The 17,220-nt window shown below is 39.7% G+C and overlaps 2 protein-coding genes across 3 annotated transcripts in view; both read left to right on the forward strand.

The window, feature by feature from the left end:
* pgm1 (phosphoglucomutase 1) overlaps positions 1-2,779 on the forward strand; it is an 8,320-nt gene extending 5,541 nt beyond the window's left edge. The window contains exons 9-11 of the mRNA XM_032525827.1: positions 145-328; positions 612-746; positions 2,109-2,779. Coding sequence (XP_032381718.1) covers positions 145-328; positions 612-746; positions 2,109-2,198 — 409 coding nt within the window. The 3' untranslated portion in view covers positions 2,199-2,779. The remainder of the gene's footprint in view (positions 1-144; positions 329-611; positions 747-2,108) is intronic.
* A 5,365-nt stretch (positions 2,780-8,144) lies between these two features.
* ror1 (receptor tyrosine kinase-like orphan receptor 1) overlaps positions 8,145-17,220 on the forward strand; it is a 116,979-nt gene continuing 107,903 nt past the window's right edge. The window contains exon 1 of one of the 2 annotated variants that reach the window (XM_032525828.1): positions 8,145-8,618. In XM_032525828.1, coding sequence (XP_032381719.1) covers positions 8,513-8,618 — 106 coding nt within the window. In that variant the 5' untranslated portion in view covers positions 8,145-8,512. The remainder of the gene's footprint in view (positions 8,619-17,220) is intronic. The other variant, XM_032525829.1, reaches the window with a different exon arrangement.

The following is a 17,220-nucleotide window of genomic DNA, read 5'->3' on the forward strand; positions in this document are numbered from 1 at the left end:
TATTATTATTATCATTATTATTAGGTTTTGTAGTCAACATGGACATCCCAGTTACATTGGACGAACCAAATGCAAATTGCTTGATTGTTTTAGCATAAATGCAAATTTTCAATACCTGGTTCACCACCACCACCACATATCCAGGTACGACTATGAGGAGGTTGACTCAGATGCAGCCAACAAGATGATCAAGGATCTGGAGACGGCAATGTTCGACCCATCCTTCGTAGGAAAGAAGTTCTCATCCGGTGATAAGACTTATGAGGTGGCTGTCTCTGACAACTTTGCCTACACAGACCCTGTGGATGGAAGTGTGTCCAAAAACCAGGTAAGAAGCTAAGAATCTATAATCCAATCAATGAACATGTTTACTAATTAAATGTAATAATCCTTAATATTTATATAAATATATTTATTGTACCAATCTAATTCAAAATTGACTTAATGACTTAATACAGAAGTCAAGTAGAAGGGATTGTGGTCAATGAATAACTACCGGCATGCATCAGTGTTACTGCACCTCCATCTATTCTACCTCCACATGTTTTCCAGGTACTGTGCGTTTTCATTTATCTTAATCTCTTCCCCATCTTTTTCTTCTTCTCTCTCAGGGCCTCAGGATCATCTTCTCTGATGGTTCAAGGATCATTTTCCGTCTCAGCGGTACAGGCAGCGCAGGAGCAACCATCAGGCTCTACATAGACAGCTATGAGAAGGACCCCCAGAAGATTTACCAGGACCCGCAGGTCAGGACAATAATTCCAGCCAGCTAGATCCAGTGAGAGAAAGACTAGACAATGAAGTCATCAGATGAATAAACTAGCACCAGATTTCTTCTCTTGCTTGAATATTTTTGGATATGAAAAATCACAGAAAAAGAAAAGAGATAATAAGGACGTTAATCTAGTTTGACAGCCCACCCAGTTTAAAGCGGCCAGAGGTAAACTCACATGGGCCCCAGAAGTCGTCAGGCCGGCTGTAATGATCTTTAACCTGCAGGACAGCCAGCTGGCATTGAGTGGAGCTTTACAAAAACGTGGTCCTCATCTTGTATTTAGCATGGGAGATGTTCGGCCAAGTCTTGAGTTATGGCAGCTTATCGGGGCCAGAATGAAGAGAGAGAGAAACATAGCAGAAGGGAAAAATAAAGTGTGTGTGAGTTCCAACTATACACCTCATAAAGTCTTTTTGACTGGTGAGAACAGGGAGGTAATGTAGAACAAGAAAGCAAGACAAGACCAAAAAAAGTGAATGAAAGTTCTACTCAAGCCCTTTATCCTCCTTAGTGCTTACACACCATGAATGGACAGATAAGCAGAAACGTATTGATTCAGAATATTAATTTGACAGATAAATGGCTAGTGGGTTAATGGTTCAACTGTCTGACTTTGGGTGGGTTTGATTTACAAACTAAGACCGTTCTTGTGTAAATCCAGAATATTCTGCTCTTCCCTGGTTTGCTTTTTTGTGTGAAATATAGTCCTTATATTGTGTTAAGTCCCATACTGTAAACCGTCTAAGAAAATAGCCTACCAGCACCTCCAAAGCTTTTGATCCTTTTTTTGTTGTTGATAGAACTGTAATGTTTAAGTGTAAAATAAGTTATGATGTTGTTTAATGGAGATTAATTTGCTGGACTATCTCTTGGCCCGAGAGCAGTAAAATGACCATGGCCGGCCAAGAGTTTTACACTTTGGGTCTTGTACAGATGAAGCAAACAAGATATAACATGTTAATTACTGAGCTTAAGATGTGTTGATAGATGGATTTAGTAATCTTAGACAAAGCTAGAATAGTTATTTCCCCAGGTTTCTATTCTAGTCTTTGTGCTAAGCTAACTTGCCGCTGACTCTAACATGCTGTCATTAGTGTACTGACATGGGCGTGGTATCAATCCCCTTATCTAACTCTTAGCAAGAACGTTAATAAGTTAATTCCACAAAATGTAAAACTACTTATTTATGTGTTATATTGTACTAAAAAAGGGCTACATTTTAACACTTGCAGGCAATATATATATATATAATATAGGATAATGCATGTATTGGAGGATGAGTGAGAACAGCATGACCTGTACAGGAAGTAATATGTTCTGTGTGTTTGTGCAGGTGATGCTGGCTCCCCTGGTGGACATTGCCTTGAAGGTCTCTCAGCTCCAAGAGAAGACTGGACGCAGTGGCCCCACTGTGATCACATGAATCCTCTGCCAAACTGCCGCCACTCACCCTCAGCAACAGGATACCTCCGCTCTCTCGGGGGTGAAGCTGCCCTTATATGCTCTCTTGGCTTCCTATTCTTGCCCTCTTAGAAAAACAGAGTTGGTCTAAAAAGTGAAACTCAACATGCAAGCTGAATACAAGAAAATACATGAGGAGCTCTTGATTTATCTTACACTGAAAGTGATCCACTGCCATTGTCTAGTGTTGGACTAGGATGAGTGTTAATATTCTGTTCTCTTAAAATAAGGGAAAAAATCAGCCTTAGGTGTCAGATCATTTATCTTGACACTTCTCGAGAGAAAAACCTTAAAAGGAGTGTGCCTCATGTAATTTCTGGAACCATGCTTAATCATGTTGTTATCCAGATCTGTGTGGAGAAGCTGACCATTAATCAGCAATTTGGGGAAAGCTCACCCCATGTTTCCCTGACTGACCTGGTGCCTTCCCCTCCCTGTGTTCTCCAAAATCACCAAAATAGTCTCTAAACCTGAACCATGACCCACAGCTACAGCCTTGAGAACTAACACATCCACCATAAATAAAATAACCTCACATAAAAGAAACACTGTGATCATGTTTTATATCAGTTTTTTTTTTTTTTAATTTCTGGTTGCTCAATATTTTATACATATAATTCATATGTCGTTGTCTGTCTTAGGCACACCGAAGTATTTATATACTGGCTGTGGGTGTGGGTGGGTGGATGTGCGCTCCTTCTTTTCAGCAGGAAATGTGTTCTAGATGAATGCAAAGATCCTGTCGTGCAGCAGGTTAGCCAAGCTGTAAGACAAGCCTTCAGGAGAATAAAGTGCTTATAAAAAGGCAATGCCTTTCCAAAGACAATTCCCGAGGAAAACAGAAACATTAACTGACGAATTATTTCTCTCCCTCGCAAGTATTCTTGTGTAATGAGATAAGTCTATGTAATGCTGATAAACGATTAGTTATAAAGTGTCAGGAGTTTCGGGGAATCCCACAGGCTATATCTAAATAAACCGTCAAGAGCTGAAACAGGTTTTGTTTTTGTTTTCCATACTTGGAAAAACTAGTTTTTCACAAGTGAAATGAGTGATGAATGTTTGGGACTGTACAGGTACTGGATTGGTGTCAACTCTTTCCTTAAACAGCTGAACATAAATTGGCTACAATTTAGTTAATAGTAGTGAGGATGAAAAAAAAAAAAAGGTGGACCCATGCACAGCACAGGGTACGCTCAATTCTGTCATGCATGTCGGTGTCATTCACACTGACCAACACACTGCTCTACCTGTTTGCACTAATCCACACAAAACACATGGTAAATAGAAGTTCCTGAGCTGGAACTAATTGACCATTCGAGTTGTATTTTCTAAAAACAAATTGATGTATGACGTTGCTGCTATTTTACCTTTCCTGTTATTTCACTGACACAAGCTTTGAGACACATTTCAAATAGTATTGTAGGCCATCAAGAGCTAAATCCTAATGTTTCCAATCTTTTATCTGTGTTTACATTAAGATTGGGGATAGGACTTTTAAGGCTTGTTGCCAGCCTTCAAAGGCACAATCTGTGGCATTTGGGATGTATAACTGCTCTAAACAGTTCCTCGCTAGTCCCTTAGGAGTCACATTAACAGGGTGGAAACTTCGGGCTGACATAGTGCAATACATAATGTGGTCCTCTCGTTCGGCTCGTAATGGCTAACAGGCTGTATTTGGATTGGCTGTCATTACATCAGGTAATCACAATAAGGCTTACATTAAGCTGGCCTGGTCCGCAGCTATTAGATGTCCAAATGGCTTTCTCTGGAGCTGGCATGAAGCCTTGCGTTTTTAGAGTAGCCTGCTCATTGCTCTCCTGCAAGAAGAGGGCAACGTGGCGGACAAAGACATCATTATCAAATAAGGACTCGGGAAAGCATAGGCAATGGCTCGGCACTGTGTAATCAGGTTTTACTCCTTTGGTTCTTTCTGTAATCCCTTTCCTTCGCATAAGCACAATTTTTTAGTGTTAAGTGATGCAGTATTAGAGTTAGGAAAAGAAAAGCTTCCATAACACTTGACTGCATTTAATAATTGTATCCCAATCTGTCCCTTCCAACTAATAATTAAATTCCCATTTAATGTAATCGCTGAAGAACTTTAATGGCCATCAGGATGAGGATGAGGCCAATGAGCAACGTGCATCACTAAAACGTAACTCACCAAAATGCAACCTTAAGCAGACCCCTCTCAAATGTGGTACTGTATAGGAACAACTTGTCTTTACATAATCATGTCCACCTAGAAACTGCAGGTACACTTTTTCCACTCATTTTGTGTTTTCCCTTCAGAATGTCCATTCCTACTGGGCATGTAACTCAAAAATCCCATTTACTAACACTACCAAAAGCCACTTAATCTTACTTTAATTTTAATCAGACAATCTGCATGTCTTTTGGACTTTCGATGTGCCGTTTGGAAACTCGAGTTATGTTAAGCCAAAGCTAAAAAATGGGAAGCTTAAACTAGTCTGTCTTGTTAAAACAAGATATCACCTCTAGCTCGTCCGCTGGATGTAAACAAGCCTTGACAGGGTGTGTTTGAGGTTAATACTGTGTGTTTCTCCCCCCCCACACACACACACGAGTCATCATAATCTTAACACTCAATTTTCTGGGTATGGAGCCACAGTGTACAGGATGATGTGTGAGGCCATAAAAAGAGTGTTCGGTGGAGTAGAGGTTGGCTTGTGTCCACAGGCCGCTCCGTAGCCTCTTGTTGATTCTTCTTCTAGTTTTCAGTCATGAAGAAGACAAATACATCAGGAACACCACACTTTCTTCTATGGCCCATTGTTGTCTGTTTGTGTGTGTGTGTGTGTGTGTGTGTATGTGATGGAGTGAACATTTGAACGTAGGATTTGAGATGAAAAAGAAACCTGATATTGAGGCTTTATATTCTACCAGAAATACTCAACAATTTACAATCTATTATACTACAGACATGCACAATGTGTTTTTGTCCTCTTTTAGCCTGTTTCTTTTTTTTATCTTAATCAACAAAAGAAATCTGTTCTTTTATCACCCAGTGATGCATTGTGTGTTACATGTGTTCAACTGCAAGCAATTATTGTTCTGCTGCCTGAAACGTTAAATATTTGGAGGCCACTCTAGAGAAGAACGCAAGAAGTTGCCTTGGCATCAGTGTATACATTTACCTGGTTTCTTGAAAAGATTTCTGAATAATAATGTCTAAACTGGGACAGAAACTGTCTTGAGTTATCTGCTGATTGAAGAATGTGCAAAATTCTAGCACAGCAGATTGAAACCCAAATTATTACTCATCTAAGGATGTGAAAGTAAAAGAGACAGAAAGAAGGTTTTGGAGGAACATATAACATACTGAGTAGATGTGGCAGAAAGGTCATCATCACCCTCGTCCTTTCATTCTATTTTATTGACTCAGACATCATTGCCAACTTTGTAACAAAGGGCCTCCCTGTCCATGTGCTGTGGCCACTGGAGAAAGCCTCAGGGATCTGCTCTTCAAAGAGACCTTCAGAACCCTAACCCACTCCACCATGAAATTTAGATGACTTTCACCATGCATGGTTGCAATTTTAATAATCATATCCTACTTTAGGCAAAATGAAGTTAATAGACATCTAGGAAGAAAAATAGACCAATGTCAGAAATGATCTTGCTACTTGATCGGCCCAGTGGTGAGGTCTTCCCCCTCCAAAACCCCCTTCCACTCCTATGAGGGTCCTTATTACAGCGATAACCACCTAAACACAGCTTTGGGTAAATTCATTTGGATGCTTAAATGGCAAATTTTAAAAGGCGCCTCAGTGAAAAACACAGCTGACATGTGATGTGCATCACCTCACATGCTTCTCCAAACTACAATCGGTCATGCCCAATTTCATTTGGTTTGACAGTTACTAAGAGTTACTTTGTTGAAATTTGCTCTCCGTGTGATACCACTGGAGCACAAAAGCCCTTTCTTATGTCAATTCAAATATTATGTGAACTCATACACATGCCGCGTCTGCACATGCAATCTCACACACTCATGGTGTGCCTCTTTCTTTTCTTTCTGTTGTCCAAAAGAAGCTTAGATACACTAGAAGTAGGCACTCAAACCACATAAAGTACTTGAAGTTGCAAACTGCAGTTTTAAGTAGTTAGTGTTGAGAGTGTACATATTTGAATGTTTGGTCCATTTCACTTGAAATGAAATTAAATCCACTTATTAAATTCCACTTTTTCAAGTGCAATTTGGACACAACCTTGTCCTATCTAATAGTGTGCAGGAAGCTTGTGCAGTGCTATCTCTAAGCTCTAGTCAGCAGCATCTCTCCAGGGATGACTCTGAGTATGCAGGGAGAGGAGAGGAGGAAAAAGAAGGTTTTGATTAGGAGTCCTAAGGAGGCAGCCATACACCATGTCCTGGACCCCTGGGCCTGACAAGGGATATCAGAGGTAAAGCTTGTGAGCAGCCCACTACACCCTCTCTCAAATCTTCAATCGAAACTAATCCAGTCTTAAGCATTATTCATACATGCTATTCATGTTCTCTGTAACGGTTAAATCAAAACATACTTCAGAGAGGATGATATTTCCCTCTAATGAGCAGGAGTTAAGTCACAATATGGGAGAACCGGAGATGCTAAATTGCTACCATTCTTTTCCTGCCCCGGTGTTAGTCTGTCAAAGTGCTCTGTGTGTGCAGACACACATGCAGAGACAGAGTATGTGTCAAAATCCAGAAGTGAGTGAGTGGAGTAAAATGAAACAAGGTGTGGAGGTATAGAGGAGAAGATGGGGTGGGTTAATAATACTGTAAGGCTCTGGAATTAATAATTGTATAAAGGTGTGTGTATGCAGTGTGTAGTTGTAGTTAACACGTCTGCAGACGTGGTTGTTTACGGCACAAGAAACCTTCTCTCTCTACACTCCATCTTTACTTTTCCTTTAGTCCTTTAGTCATCTGTCTTTGTCTTTCTACATGAAATGCATGGATGGAAATGAAATGAAGTTCACTGAGTTAAACATTTGGACATGGTTTTAATATGGCGGGTAGTTCTTCAATTTATTATACAAAAGGTAGCTCTCCTTGCTAAAATCACCCCCACCACATCATCCAATCGGCTCCAGATGGATTATTATCAGATAATCCAGAGAGATAAAGTCAACGCCATTAACAGTTGTTTATTAATTCACATCACTTTGGTCTGTATTTTAGTCAAAAAAAGAATGTGTGTAGTTGAAAACAGGCCTATTTGTATATGCTTGGGACAAGCTGTCACAGGTAGCAGCAGTACAACCCCATGACACTTTTTCAACACTGTTCAACAAACCAAAAATGACAAAATGTACAGTGATTCTTTTCTGACAGTTCTTTGAAAAAAGTGGTTTTATGTCAATAAATCATGCAGTAGATGTCATACAAGTCTGCATAGGAATATTCTCAGAAATATGATAAGTGGGAAAAAAAGTAAATATATAAGACCATTCACATTCACTAAATTTTTTGGTCATTAAAGTATCCTTAAATTCATTTATTGGTAGATTCTAGTGTTTTATTTTTAATTGGAGAATATTTTCCCCCTTGTAAATACCGGACCACATAAATCATGTATAGGCTACCAGAAACAGCCCGAAAATAACCCCCAGGCTGCAGGGGACTGAGAAGATTTTTTGGGTGACTTAATTCATGCAGCCTTTTTGGGGTCTACATATATAGATATATATTAATATAGCCTACTGTACAGCTAGCATGCATGATCGAATAATGTCAATTGAATGATCGAATAAGATTTAAAGTCCATTCTTGACATTGGAAACAGTACAGTGGTTGAGTAATTCATTTAGTAGCCTAGCTGTTCTGTTCCTGTGCAACTTCCATGTCCGCTAAATACATTTCATCATTTGAAATGTCTGCCTGCCCTCTGACAGTTCCTGCAGTGAACACACGATGGCGACACGTGGCTAATCGGAGCCATGTGGCTCCTGTGGTCTGTCCACTGAAGTTTGTAGGAAGGATTGCACTCAGTTGAAGACAGAGATAGAGAGGGGGAAAGTGTGCTGGGCTCCAGCGAGGAGGAAAGAGACAGAAACCTGGAGAAACGGAGACAACTTTCTTCCAGACTCGCACATTATTTTATCGAGACGGTTTGCGGTGCGCTTTGGAAGATCGGCTGAAGGCAGTGCACAAGTTATCGAGGCACCGTATTTGAGTCGCTCAATTTTTTTTGGAGGGGCTCGAAATTAAATTTTGAGTGAAGTGGATGTGAAAAGCGGGCGAAGGTTTAACACAGAGCCGGAGGAATGTATCCAACTTGGGCAGCGGCGAGCCAGCGTCTCTGGAGATGTCCAGCCTGCGCTCTGTGGATCGCCCTGCTCCTCCAAAGTGTCCTGGACTTGCGCGCGTCTGGTGAGTTTCAAGACTTTTTTTCCTTTAATCATTCCCGTCTTTCCCCTGCGTCTCTGCTGTCTTTACTTAATCTGCGGTTCATCCCTACACGCGTGAATTCAACAACGTAACATGCGTCAACCTTGACGAAAACTCTTTGCAGGGACTGTTAGCGTGTGCTTGTAGTGGCTTTACTGTGGCTTCATCGCACTTTAAAGGCAGTTTAAGTCATCCATGATGATGTTTAAATATAGGGTGGTATATTTTAACACCACTGCGTTTGTATTTCGCTCCTGAAATCATCTCATTAAAGTCAACAAACTGTTGTGTTAAGCAGAGCTGTTTGCCATCATTCAGCCTCCCCTATCATGTAAATGAGCTTTGGTTTGTTAGATTATCGTCCTATTGTCATTCTGAAGCCTCTGCACGGGGAAAGGGTTGACTCCGTTGGCAGACAATAGGGGGGCTCTTAACTAAGTCAGCTGGATAGCTATTGTGCCCCCAACCACCCCCCTAACGATTTAGGTTATTTTAAAGATAAGATATGCACACCATCTTAATTACAAGGCAAGCATTTAGGTTTTCCTGATGGTAAGAGAGTAGTCTTGTGGCTGTTTCCAGGCAGTAGGAGGACAACTTTTGAAAAAACACACTGCAGGCCAACTTGTGGAAACAACTGCAAACTGTCTTAATTGCCTCTTACAGAACACTAAAATAAATAATCAGTTATTTGTCTATGGTTTTAAGTAAAGAGCTGTAGTTGGTTTTTCCCATTCGGAAATCTTCAGAACTATATTTCCTCTGCCTTTTACTGTACATGGCTGAGGGGGTATATTTTAGAGAAAAGGATGACCTGATGGTTATAATGTAACTGGCTTTTTGTTGACTAATATAAGTGTGATTGAATTAAATTTAAATTGTTTGAGATGCCGCTATTGGAAAGCATTTTAATGTTTCCTGTCCTCTAACTTTTCAGTATGCAGTAAGTATAAAAAAAATTCTCCCCTGCATTAGGGGTAGTGATGAATTATCTCTGGATGGTTTTTGGGGGGTTTCGTTTGGATTATCTCTGTCCTCCTTAAATGCTTTTAGCTGTTATTTACAATGGAGGTGTACAGAATATGCTGCGTTGAGTGAAAGCTTTCTGCGGTCGCCCTTCTCTTGCCATCCTTTCCGCTTCCTTTTTTTGCACTGAGACAGGGAGGAATGTTAATCCACAGTAGGCCTACTTAACTGGATGAGTTAGCTATAACTTCTTCAAATGGAGTTTCACGATTGAATATGGAGTGGGGGTGAGCAAAGTTGGAAATGATTCCCACAGTTTAGAGGCAAAATCTACCCTGAAAATCACATTTCAAATGCTAATACTGTTTGTCATGAAGCAAAACTGATTTGCTTTTGCGCTCCATCCCACTACGGGAAACCAGAAAACTACAGAAAATCATCAACTGCTGTCTCTAACAGAAGATTTACAGCTGCTCTGTATAATGATTTTAATACTGACTTTATATGCACATCCAAACAATCATAGCTTCACTGTAGCCCTTATGGATATGGACAAGAAAATGAACACCCAGTAAGATGCTTTGTTCTTACACAGCATCCACAAACCAGACCTATTCATGGCCAAGGAATCAGCTCCAGGATATGTTAGTAAATGATAACACTGGGAGCCTTGTCTTCTCTGGCTTGTGATCGGAATGATTGGAACAGTTTGGTTCAAGTTCAATTGTACTAAATGTGAAGAGAAGAATATATTACCATGTGATCATCAGTGGCCAGTGGATATAATGTAACTGTATTGTGGAAGCAACTGAGCAAACATGACAAGGAGGAAACTGAAAGGCGTGGCTGTCTGTCTTTGTTTGCCGTTGTTTGGTTTACTGGTCAGTCTGCAAGGGTCCAGTCAAGAGGTCGGAGGTCATTGGCCTGTCTGTGTTGTTAACATTTCAACATTTCCAGGTACAGGCCTCAACCACAGCAAGGGCATTTGGCCGACTTGGCAAAAGATGTAAATCAACAATATGCATTCATGGAATGTATTTAGATGAACTGCATGTACACCTGTAATGTTGGCTTACAAAATGCAGACCAAATTGATTGCTCTCCTTCCATTTTTTTTGTGTAATACTCTTTCTTCATTTACATGCTCACAAAAATCTGATGTAAGTCATCAGATCAAGGCAGGAAATTGGAAAATGTGTTTGTACTTGTGTACTTGTGTGTCTGATTACTCTAAAACCAGAGTATACATGCACTTTAATCAGCCCTCAGATTTTTCCCTCTCCCTGCCAAAAACAGCTTAGGCATCACTATCAGCCTTCTAGGTGCTAATCTAAACAAGCATGGAATCAGAACAGATCATAAGATTTTATTCTTATAGGCATACAAAAACAGTTTTTTTTTTTCCATGCCTTTGCGCACAATTGAAAAAAACTGAAAGAACAAAGGTTGACATGGCCTCATATTTTTCTTTCAGTAGGAATCTATCTGTGCCAACTGGATTAATTCTTAATCAGTTAACCTGAAATTGAACCCAGGTTTTGCAGCGTGGAAATCAGATTCCTCTGAAAGCAGGGCACAGTCAGAGTGTTACCAAGTAAATGCACATTTGATTTAAACATAAGAGCATCATCTTTTTAAAATCATCACTGTCATTCCATCTTTCAGCCCTTGCCCTTTATCTACAAAGTGATAATCTGTGACTTAGTCATAAAAATAAATGGACAGCAATATTTTCCAACTATATAAACTGTGTAAATGTTTCTGAACATGGGCCATTCACCTCCAAACATAAAAGGTCCTGGGCAGGGCAGCGACTATGTGAAATCTGTTTAGAGAGCATTTAGCCTTTTAATAACACTCAGGGAGGCTATAAATCATGTTGGTGGAACTGCCTCAGTGCAGTTTTCAACAGGACACATTGTTGACACTAAAGGCACTTCACCCCTGGAAAAAATCCTCGATCCTACAGGCAGAGTGTGTAAGAGCTTGTCCTGCTCTCCCTGATACTGAGATGTCTATCTGTACTGTTATATTTCTTCTGGCATTTCTTAGAATCATATTAGAGAACAGTCTACAAGGTAAAATAAGATGTCAAAGTAAATGGTAGCACTTCTCCTATGCATCCTTGTAAAACCATTGCATACAAGCGACTTCCTCTATGGATTTTGAGTTTGCTTAGTGCTTTTCATCATTGCGATATTGCTCAAATTTTTCTTTTATACGTGACTATATTCACTTAGTCAATATTTTAACCAGACTCTTGTGGTAAATGTTTGGCGCAATGATGGTCTGAGTGGTACATCTCTTTAAGATAGATGACTCCACTGTGTTTAAAACTCAACTCCCACTCTGCACAGTGCACACTACACTAACTCAGGCATCAAGTGGTGTGCATCCCTAAAAGCTTTTGGCAGACACAGAAGAATGTGGCAGGACCTGTATGTGTGAAACAGATGTATGGCCTTTTTCTGGAAGGAGGGGATAGATTTTTATTTTAGGCAGTTCGACTCCATTTTGAGCGTGTGAATTGGGAAGAAAGCGTCGGACATTAATTTAATCGGGACATAGCCATAAATCCTATGCTCAGACTCTGTTTTATGTCACTGATTTAAAACATCGGTGTAAACTACGCCGTGCACTGGCAATTACCTACTTCCCACTTCTTATTAAGCACATGTGTTTGCCTAGGCTCGGTGTGCCTCAGTGTTGCCATCGGCCAAACTGTTTGGACAATACTGTGTGCTAATTGTTTAACTGATGTACAGCCAGCGGGTGATTTGCTTTAAATTATATGTTTAAATAACTAATGTTTAGTGCTATTTTTCTGACTTGTGTAGATTTTGTCATCACTTTCCTATTGTGGATGATGTTTCCAAAGCTGGACTACCTCACTGACTACTATAGAATTCACAAGATATGAAGTTTTCCTATGTGGGATGTCAGTGAATGGTACAGTTGTTTTCCATTGAATGGCTGGAATTTCCTGATAATACGTCGTCAAGGCTTGGTTGACAGAGGAATTTTAGAAGAAGAGCCTGATTTCAATTTTTCCTTTTTTGGAAACCTACTGTACTTTCTGCCAATATAGGCAGATGCCTTTCTGTGAATGGTAAGAAGTGTATATTTCCTGCATTTGCGTAAAATTGGCTGACGGATGCTCTTATTTCCACAAATCCAACCCTGTGAGCAATGCTTGTTTTTTAGTGGTCAGGGTCCCTCTGAGAGGCAGCGTTTAATCAAAGGCTAAACACAGTTCACTCAGATCCTTGTTGGAGGCGTTTGATAAAGTTTCTGCCACTACAAACTGTAGCCAAGCGTGAAAAACCCTTTTCCTGCAATTTACTGTCTGCACAGGAGGTCAGTCTGTTAGAGAAGAAAAAAAACCTTTGCAGGGTTCAGGAAAATGCAGTGCCTGATTAACAAAAGGAACAGAAAATATTGGTTCAGGTTATAGTGCTGCAGTTGGGAAGCCAGTGTGGAGAGGACAGTGTTGCAGTTCAATGATTTTAACAGAGGTATAACGTCTGGATTGGTTGGGGAAATAAGCTGCAGCAAGGTAGCATTAAGTTCTGTAAAAAGGTATGGTACATTAGACTAAAATTATATTAGCCCCTTTCCTTTGATTGACCTGTTCTGTATGTCCGACCACAAATGAAATAGCTTTCTATGTTGATGTCTTTCGAATGCTGTCTGGAAGACAAATTACGCCCGCCACATAAAAAATGTTCTCTGCTGTACTTTACACACACAAAACAATGAGTCCTTTGCTGCAGTTGTAAGGCAAGCTGTAAGTGTGAGAGTGTGCTGATGACACAGTGATACTTTAATGAGTCTAATGGAATAAGCCACACATACTGCATATCAATTTCCCATATGGACTTGGCACGATTTAATGTTGAGGTCTGCGGGGAATAGCGCTGGCTTAACGAGCTCAGAATTTCATTGAGACCACTGTTCATTGCAGTTTTATCAAATTACTACATTGCTAGTGTCCTCCTAGCTAGCTTTGCCCGGGATTAATGTGTGGAGATCACGCTACATTTCATTTAATAGGTGGTAGGATGAAACATGGCTTCTTTTTTTTTTTTTTATTCCCCTACTGTATGTGTCAGAGTGAATCTTTTTAAACCCTGTTTGCATTGCATTAAGGACTACAGAAACCCCCACTGCAAGCAGACGGGCAGATCTCCGTCTACCCACAATTAGGCCTTTGTGCAACACCACTCTCCTTCCAAGGTATTAAATACCCCAACTTTACTGGCTTCTCTGCCACAAATATTAGTATTTATTCTCCCAAAAAGTGTAGCGTATCACTCAATGGAGGAATTATTCATTTTATCAGCTTTATCCTCCCACAAATGTCGTGCGGCCACATTTCTGTCTATGTGGGAATACGTTTTTTTGGCATGGGTATCTTTTTCACAACATTCCCTAATTAAGTACTTGGCCTAAGTTAAGTAGTCTGGTGACTTAAATTGTCAATCACACTGAACAAAACCATTAAATCTGGCTTGCATCTAATTACTGTAGAATTTAAATTAATTTGAAGTGAATGGAAAGAGGACACTTTCTAAATAACTTTAATGTCAATGAGAGGTCAGAAACACTAATCAAGTGTATGCTGTTTGTGGATATGGACATGGAAATGATGATGAGTGTTCTTTAGGAACATTTAAAAAGTCCTCCCTCAAAGTAAGTTTTCTGTAATAGACACAGACCTACTTTCTGCCTGCTAGAGGATTAGAGAATACTCAACCCCTCCGTCACCCCACCACCATCAGCATGACATCAAAACTCTTTGGCAGTACCCTTATCTGCCTGGCATGACACAAATGCTGGCACTCTCTTACTGCTTTGCCCTCTTTCAGACTTTTTTGGCTATATTCTGTCTCTCACACACACACACACACACACACACACACCCTTTCCCTCTCTGTAGAGTTCATTTTGGCCGTGGAGTGGCTTCTCCACTTGGCCCTTCTTGCCTGGCTAACTGACATCCTTCTCTTGGCTACGCTATGTGTGTTTACTCAACAATAACAGAGCGGGGTGGCTCCACACCACTCCTGCTCTCTTTAGAGACACAATCATAACGACTCTACTGGCCTTTAGAAATGGTTTGTCAGTAATTTGCATCTTTGATTTGAGCAAAAGACATCTTTTGTGATGTCAGCTGGTGCAGAGTTCTAGTTCATTCGCAGTTACAGTATTTGCTGATTATGCAAAGGATCTTTAGTCATAATTTGGCTGTCTCAATATCAGACTTGATATGTCTTTGTGGCTCCACTTCTGCTCTTTCTCCCACGTGATGCTGTGGTTCCGCTGTGGAACCATTGGACCATCAGCTCCACTGAGACATTTGTATAAACTTATCACTCTGCAGTTGTTAATACAACATCATTGCGTGTATTTCTTCACAGTTGTGTGATTCCAAAAGGATTTTTGGCAGCTCCATCATTCAAATCTTTCCTTTTCTTTGTTTCTGTCTTTCTTTCTTTTTTTAATGCCTCTAACATACATACAGATAAAATGTAAAAAGCACATTCCTCCTGTGTAATGTGGAAAATGCATAGAATACAAACTTCAGTCTGCTTGTGGAATTATTAAACAAGAGATGTTTGGACTGCAGGAAATTGAATTTTACGGGGCATCTTATGATTTGTGTTCAGTTTAAATGAACTGAACCCGTTTGAACGTGTGAGTGTATATATAGTGTTGGATTTGCTTTTCAGACGGATTTGTGGTTTGCCATCTCATTTAGTCATCTAGGAAGTTTTTCCTTTTTGTGTAAAATACAGTGGGAAAGTGTGTTTTGTTGTTTTTGGTCTTTTGTTGCTTTGTAATTACAATCAGCAGCAATAGAAACTATAATACTGTTGTACCCTGAAGTTGAGGAATTTTGCCTTTTGAAGATTAGTTCCTGTACATAGGTTTACGCTCAAAGCTACCAGTTTAATAAGTCAACTTTGGCCACAATATAGATTTAGGGATCTGCTAAAGTAATTACAACAAGGTTGTGAATGTATATAAGGTTATATAATAATGTTATATATATATATAATATATATATATATATATATATGCATAAGCTTTTTTTCCTTTTCATTGTTTTCATCAGGGGTTCAAAGTTGAGATATTTCATGAGCACTTGTTGAACCTACTCACTGGCCTATTTTAAATAAAGACCTAGTCTCTTGTAGATTATCACCTCATTAAAACATTTTCCAATGCACTGTATTTAGATGATGTCTAACCATAAAATCAGTTTGATTGAATGTCTTTCTTCAGCCATCCATCTGTGTGCAGGGAAATTGTCTTTCAGTGTTAGAACAGATCTTGAATTGCTAAAGCTCTCCTACTTTTTTCATTTAACAATGAAAGGACTTGGCTTGCTGTGGGTACTGATTGTATATCAACATATTATTTCCAACAGCGATCCTTTGCTGCATGTCATTCCCTCTCTCTTTTCCCTTTCAATAAAGGCCTAAAAGTGCCAAAAATGATCACAAAATGTTTTTTTTGTTATATGTACTTCAAGTATGAGGTATTGTTTTGCTATAATACAGGATTTATGGTAAGGAACAACCAATGGTCCCTCTGCCTTTGTCTTTCTCTTCTGTCTGCTTCTTTCTCCTACATCATTTAGAAGTTTTTCATTTCTCCACAAGTTTTGTGGAATAGCCTCTAAGCAACATAGACCCAAAGTATCAATAAATTCAAATGAAATATCAGCATGTTATGGTTGTGTGATGTGGTACTCTAAGGAAAAGAAGTAACTATCATTTTATTAAATTAGGGTATGACTTCATCTACAATTAACTTGAAATTGAACAGTGTTTCCTGTGCTGCTACACTGCAGCCATTGATCAATTGTCTACATTATGCTTGGAAAGTCCTCTAGGTAGTTACAACATAAAGGTAAATCTAGATCTACGACAACAACTATACTGTGTGATCTACGGCTATACAGGAATTCAAAGTAAAAAAAGTGGGGGAATGTTGTCTTTTTTTAAAAAGCAACAATTTGGGGAGTGAAACACTCGTGCGGACAGAAGGCTGAATATGGAAGAAATATTTAGCACTCCTGGACTTAGTTGGCTTGGTGTTGACATGGCCTTGAACAGTGTTCTAAAATTGATCTGAATAAGTGTGGACACGGTCTTAGCATGTTTGTTTAACCAAAGGCTTTGGCTCATTGTTCTCTAAGCAAGATCCCTTTTAACCAGCGGCTACTGTTTACTCAGCCACTTCATTCACACACAAAAGACTTAAGAGGGCCTGCCTTGAACTAGTGGCTCAGTCCTGTTGTCCAGGGAATCTTAAATTCTCCCATAAGGCAGACACTTCAGTCCTGACAGAACTAGTCAGCGTAGAAGCAACTTTGCTTTAATTTGCCCACATGATTGTTGTAAAAAAAAAATCTGAATTTGAATGTCCAGCTTGGCTGTAAATCGTGACGATAATGTTCGGGAACCAGAAACCATAAGTAAAACAGGGACTTAGCACAAATAGAAAAAGCACAAAAGACAATAAGAAATTTGACTTAAATGGAAATTCCCTTTCTGTCCATTCTAATCCTGTGTTGACCACACTGACCGAGGAATCTGGAGTTAAAGCT

The sequence above is a fragment of the Etheostoma spectabile genome, chromosome 9 (assembly GCF_008692095.1).
Source record: "Etheostoma spectabile isolate EspeVRDwgs_2016 chromosome 9, UIUC_Espe_1.0, whole genome shotgun sequence".
NCBI lineage: Eukaryota > Metazoa > Chordata > Actinopteri > Perciformes > Percidae > Etheostoma > Etheostoma spectabile.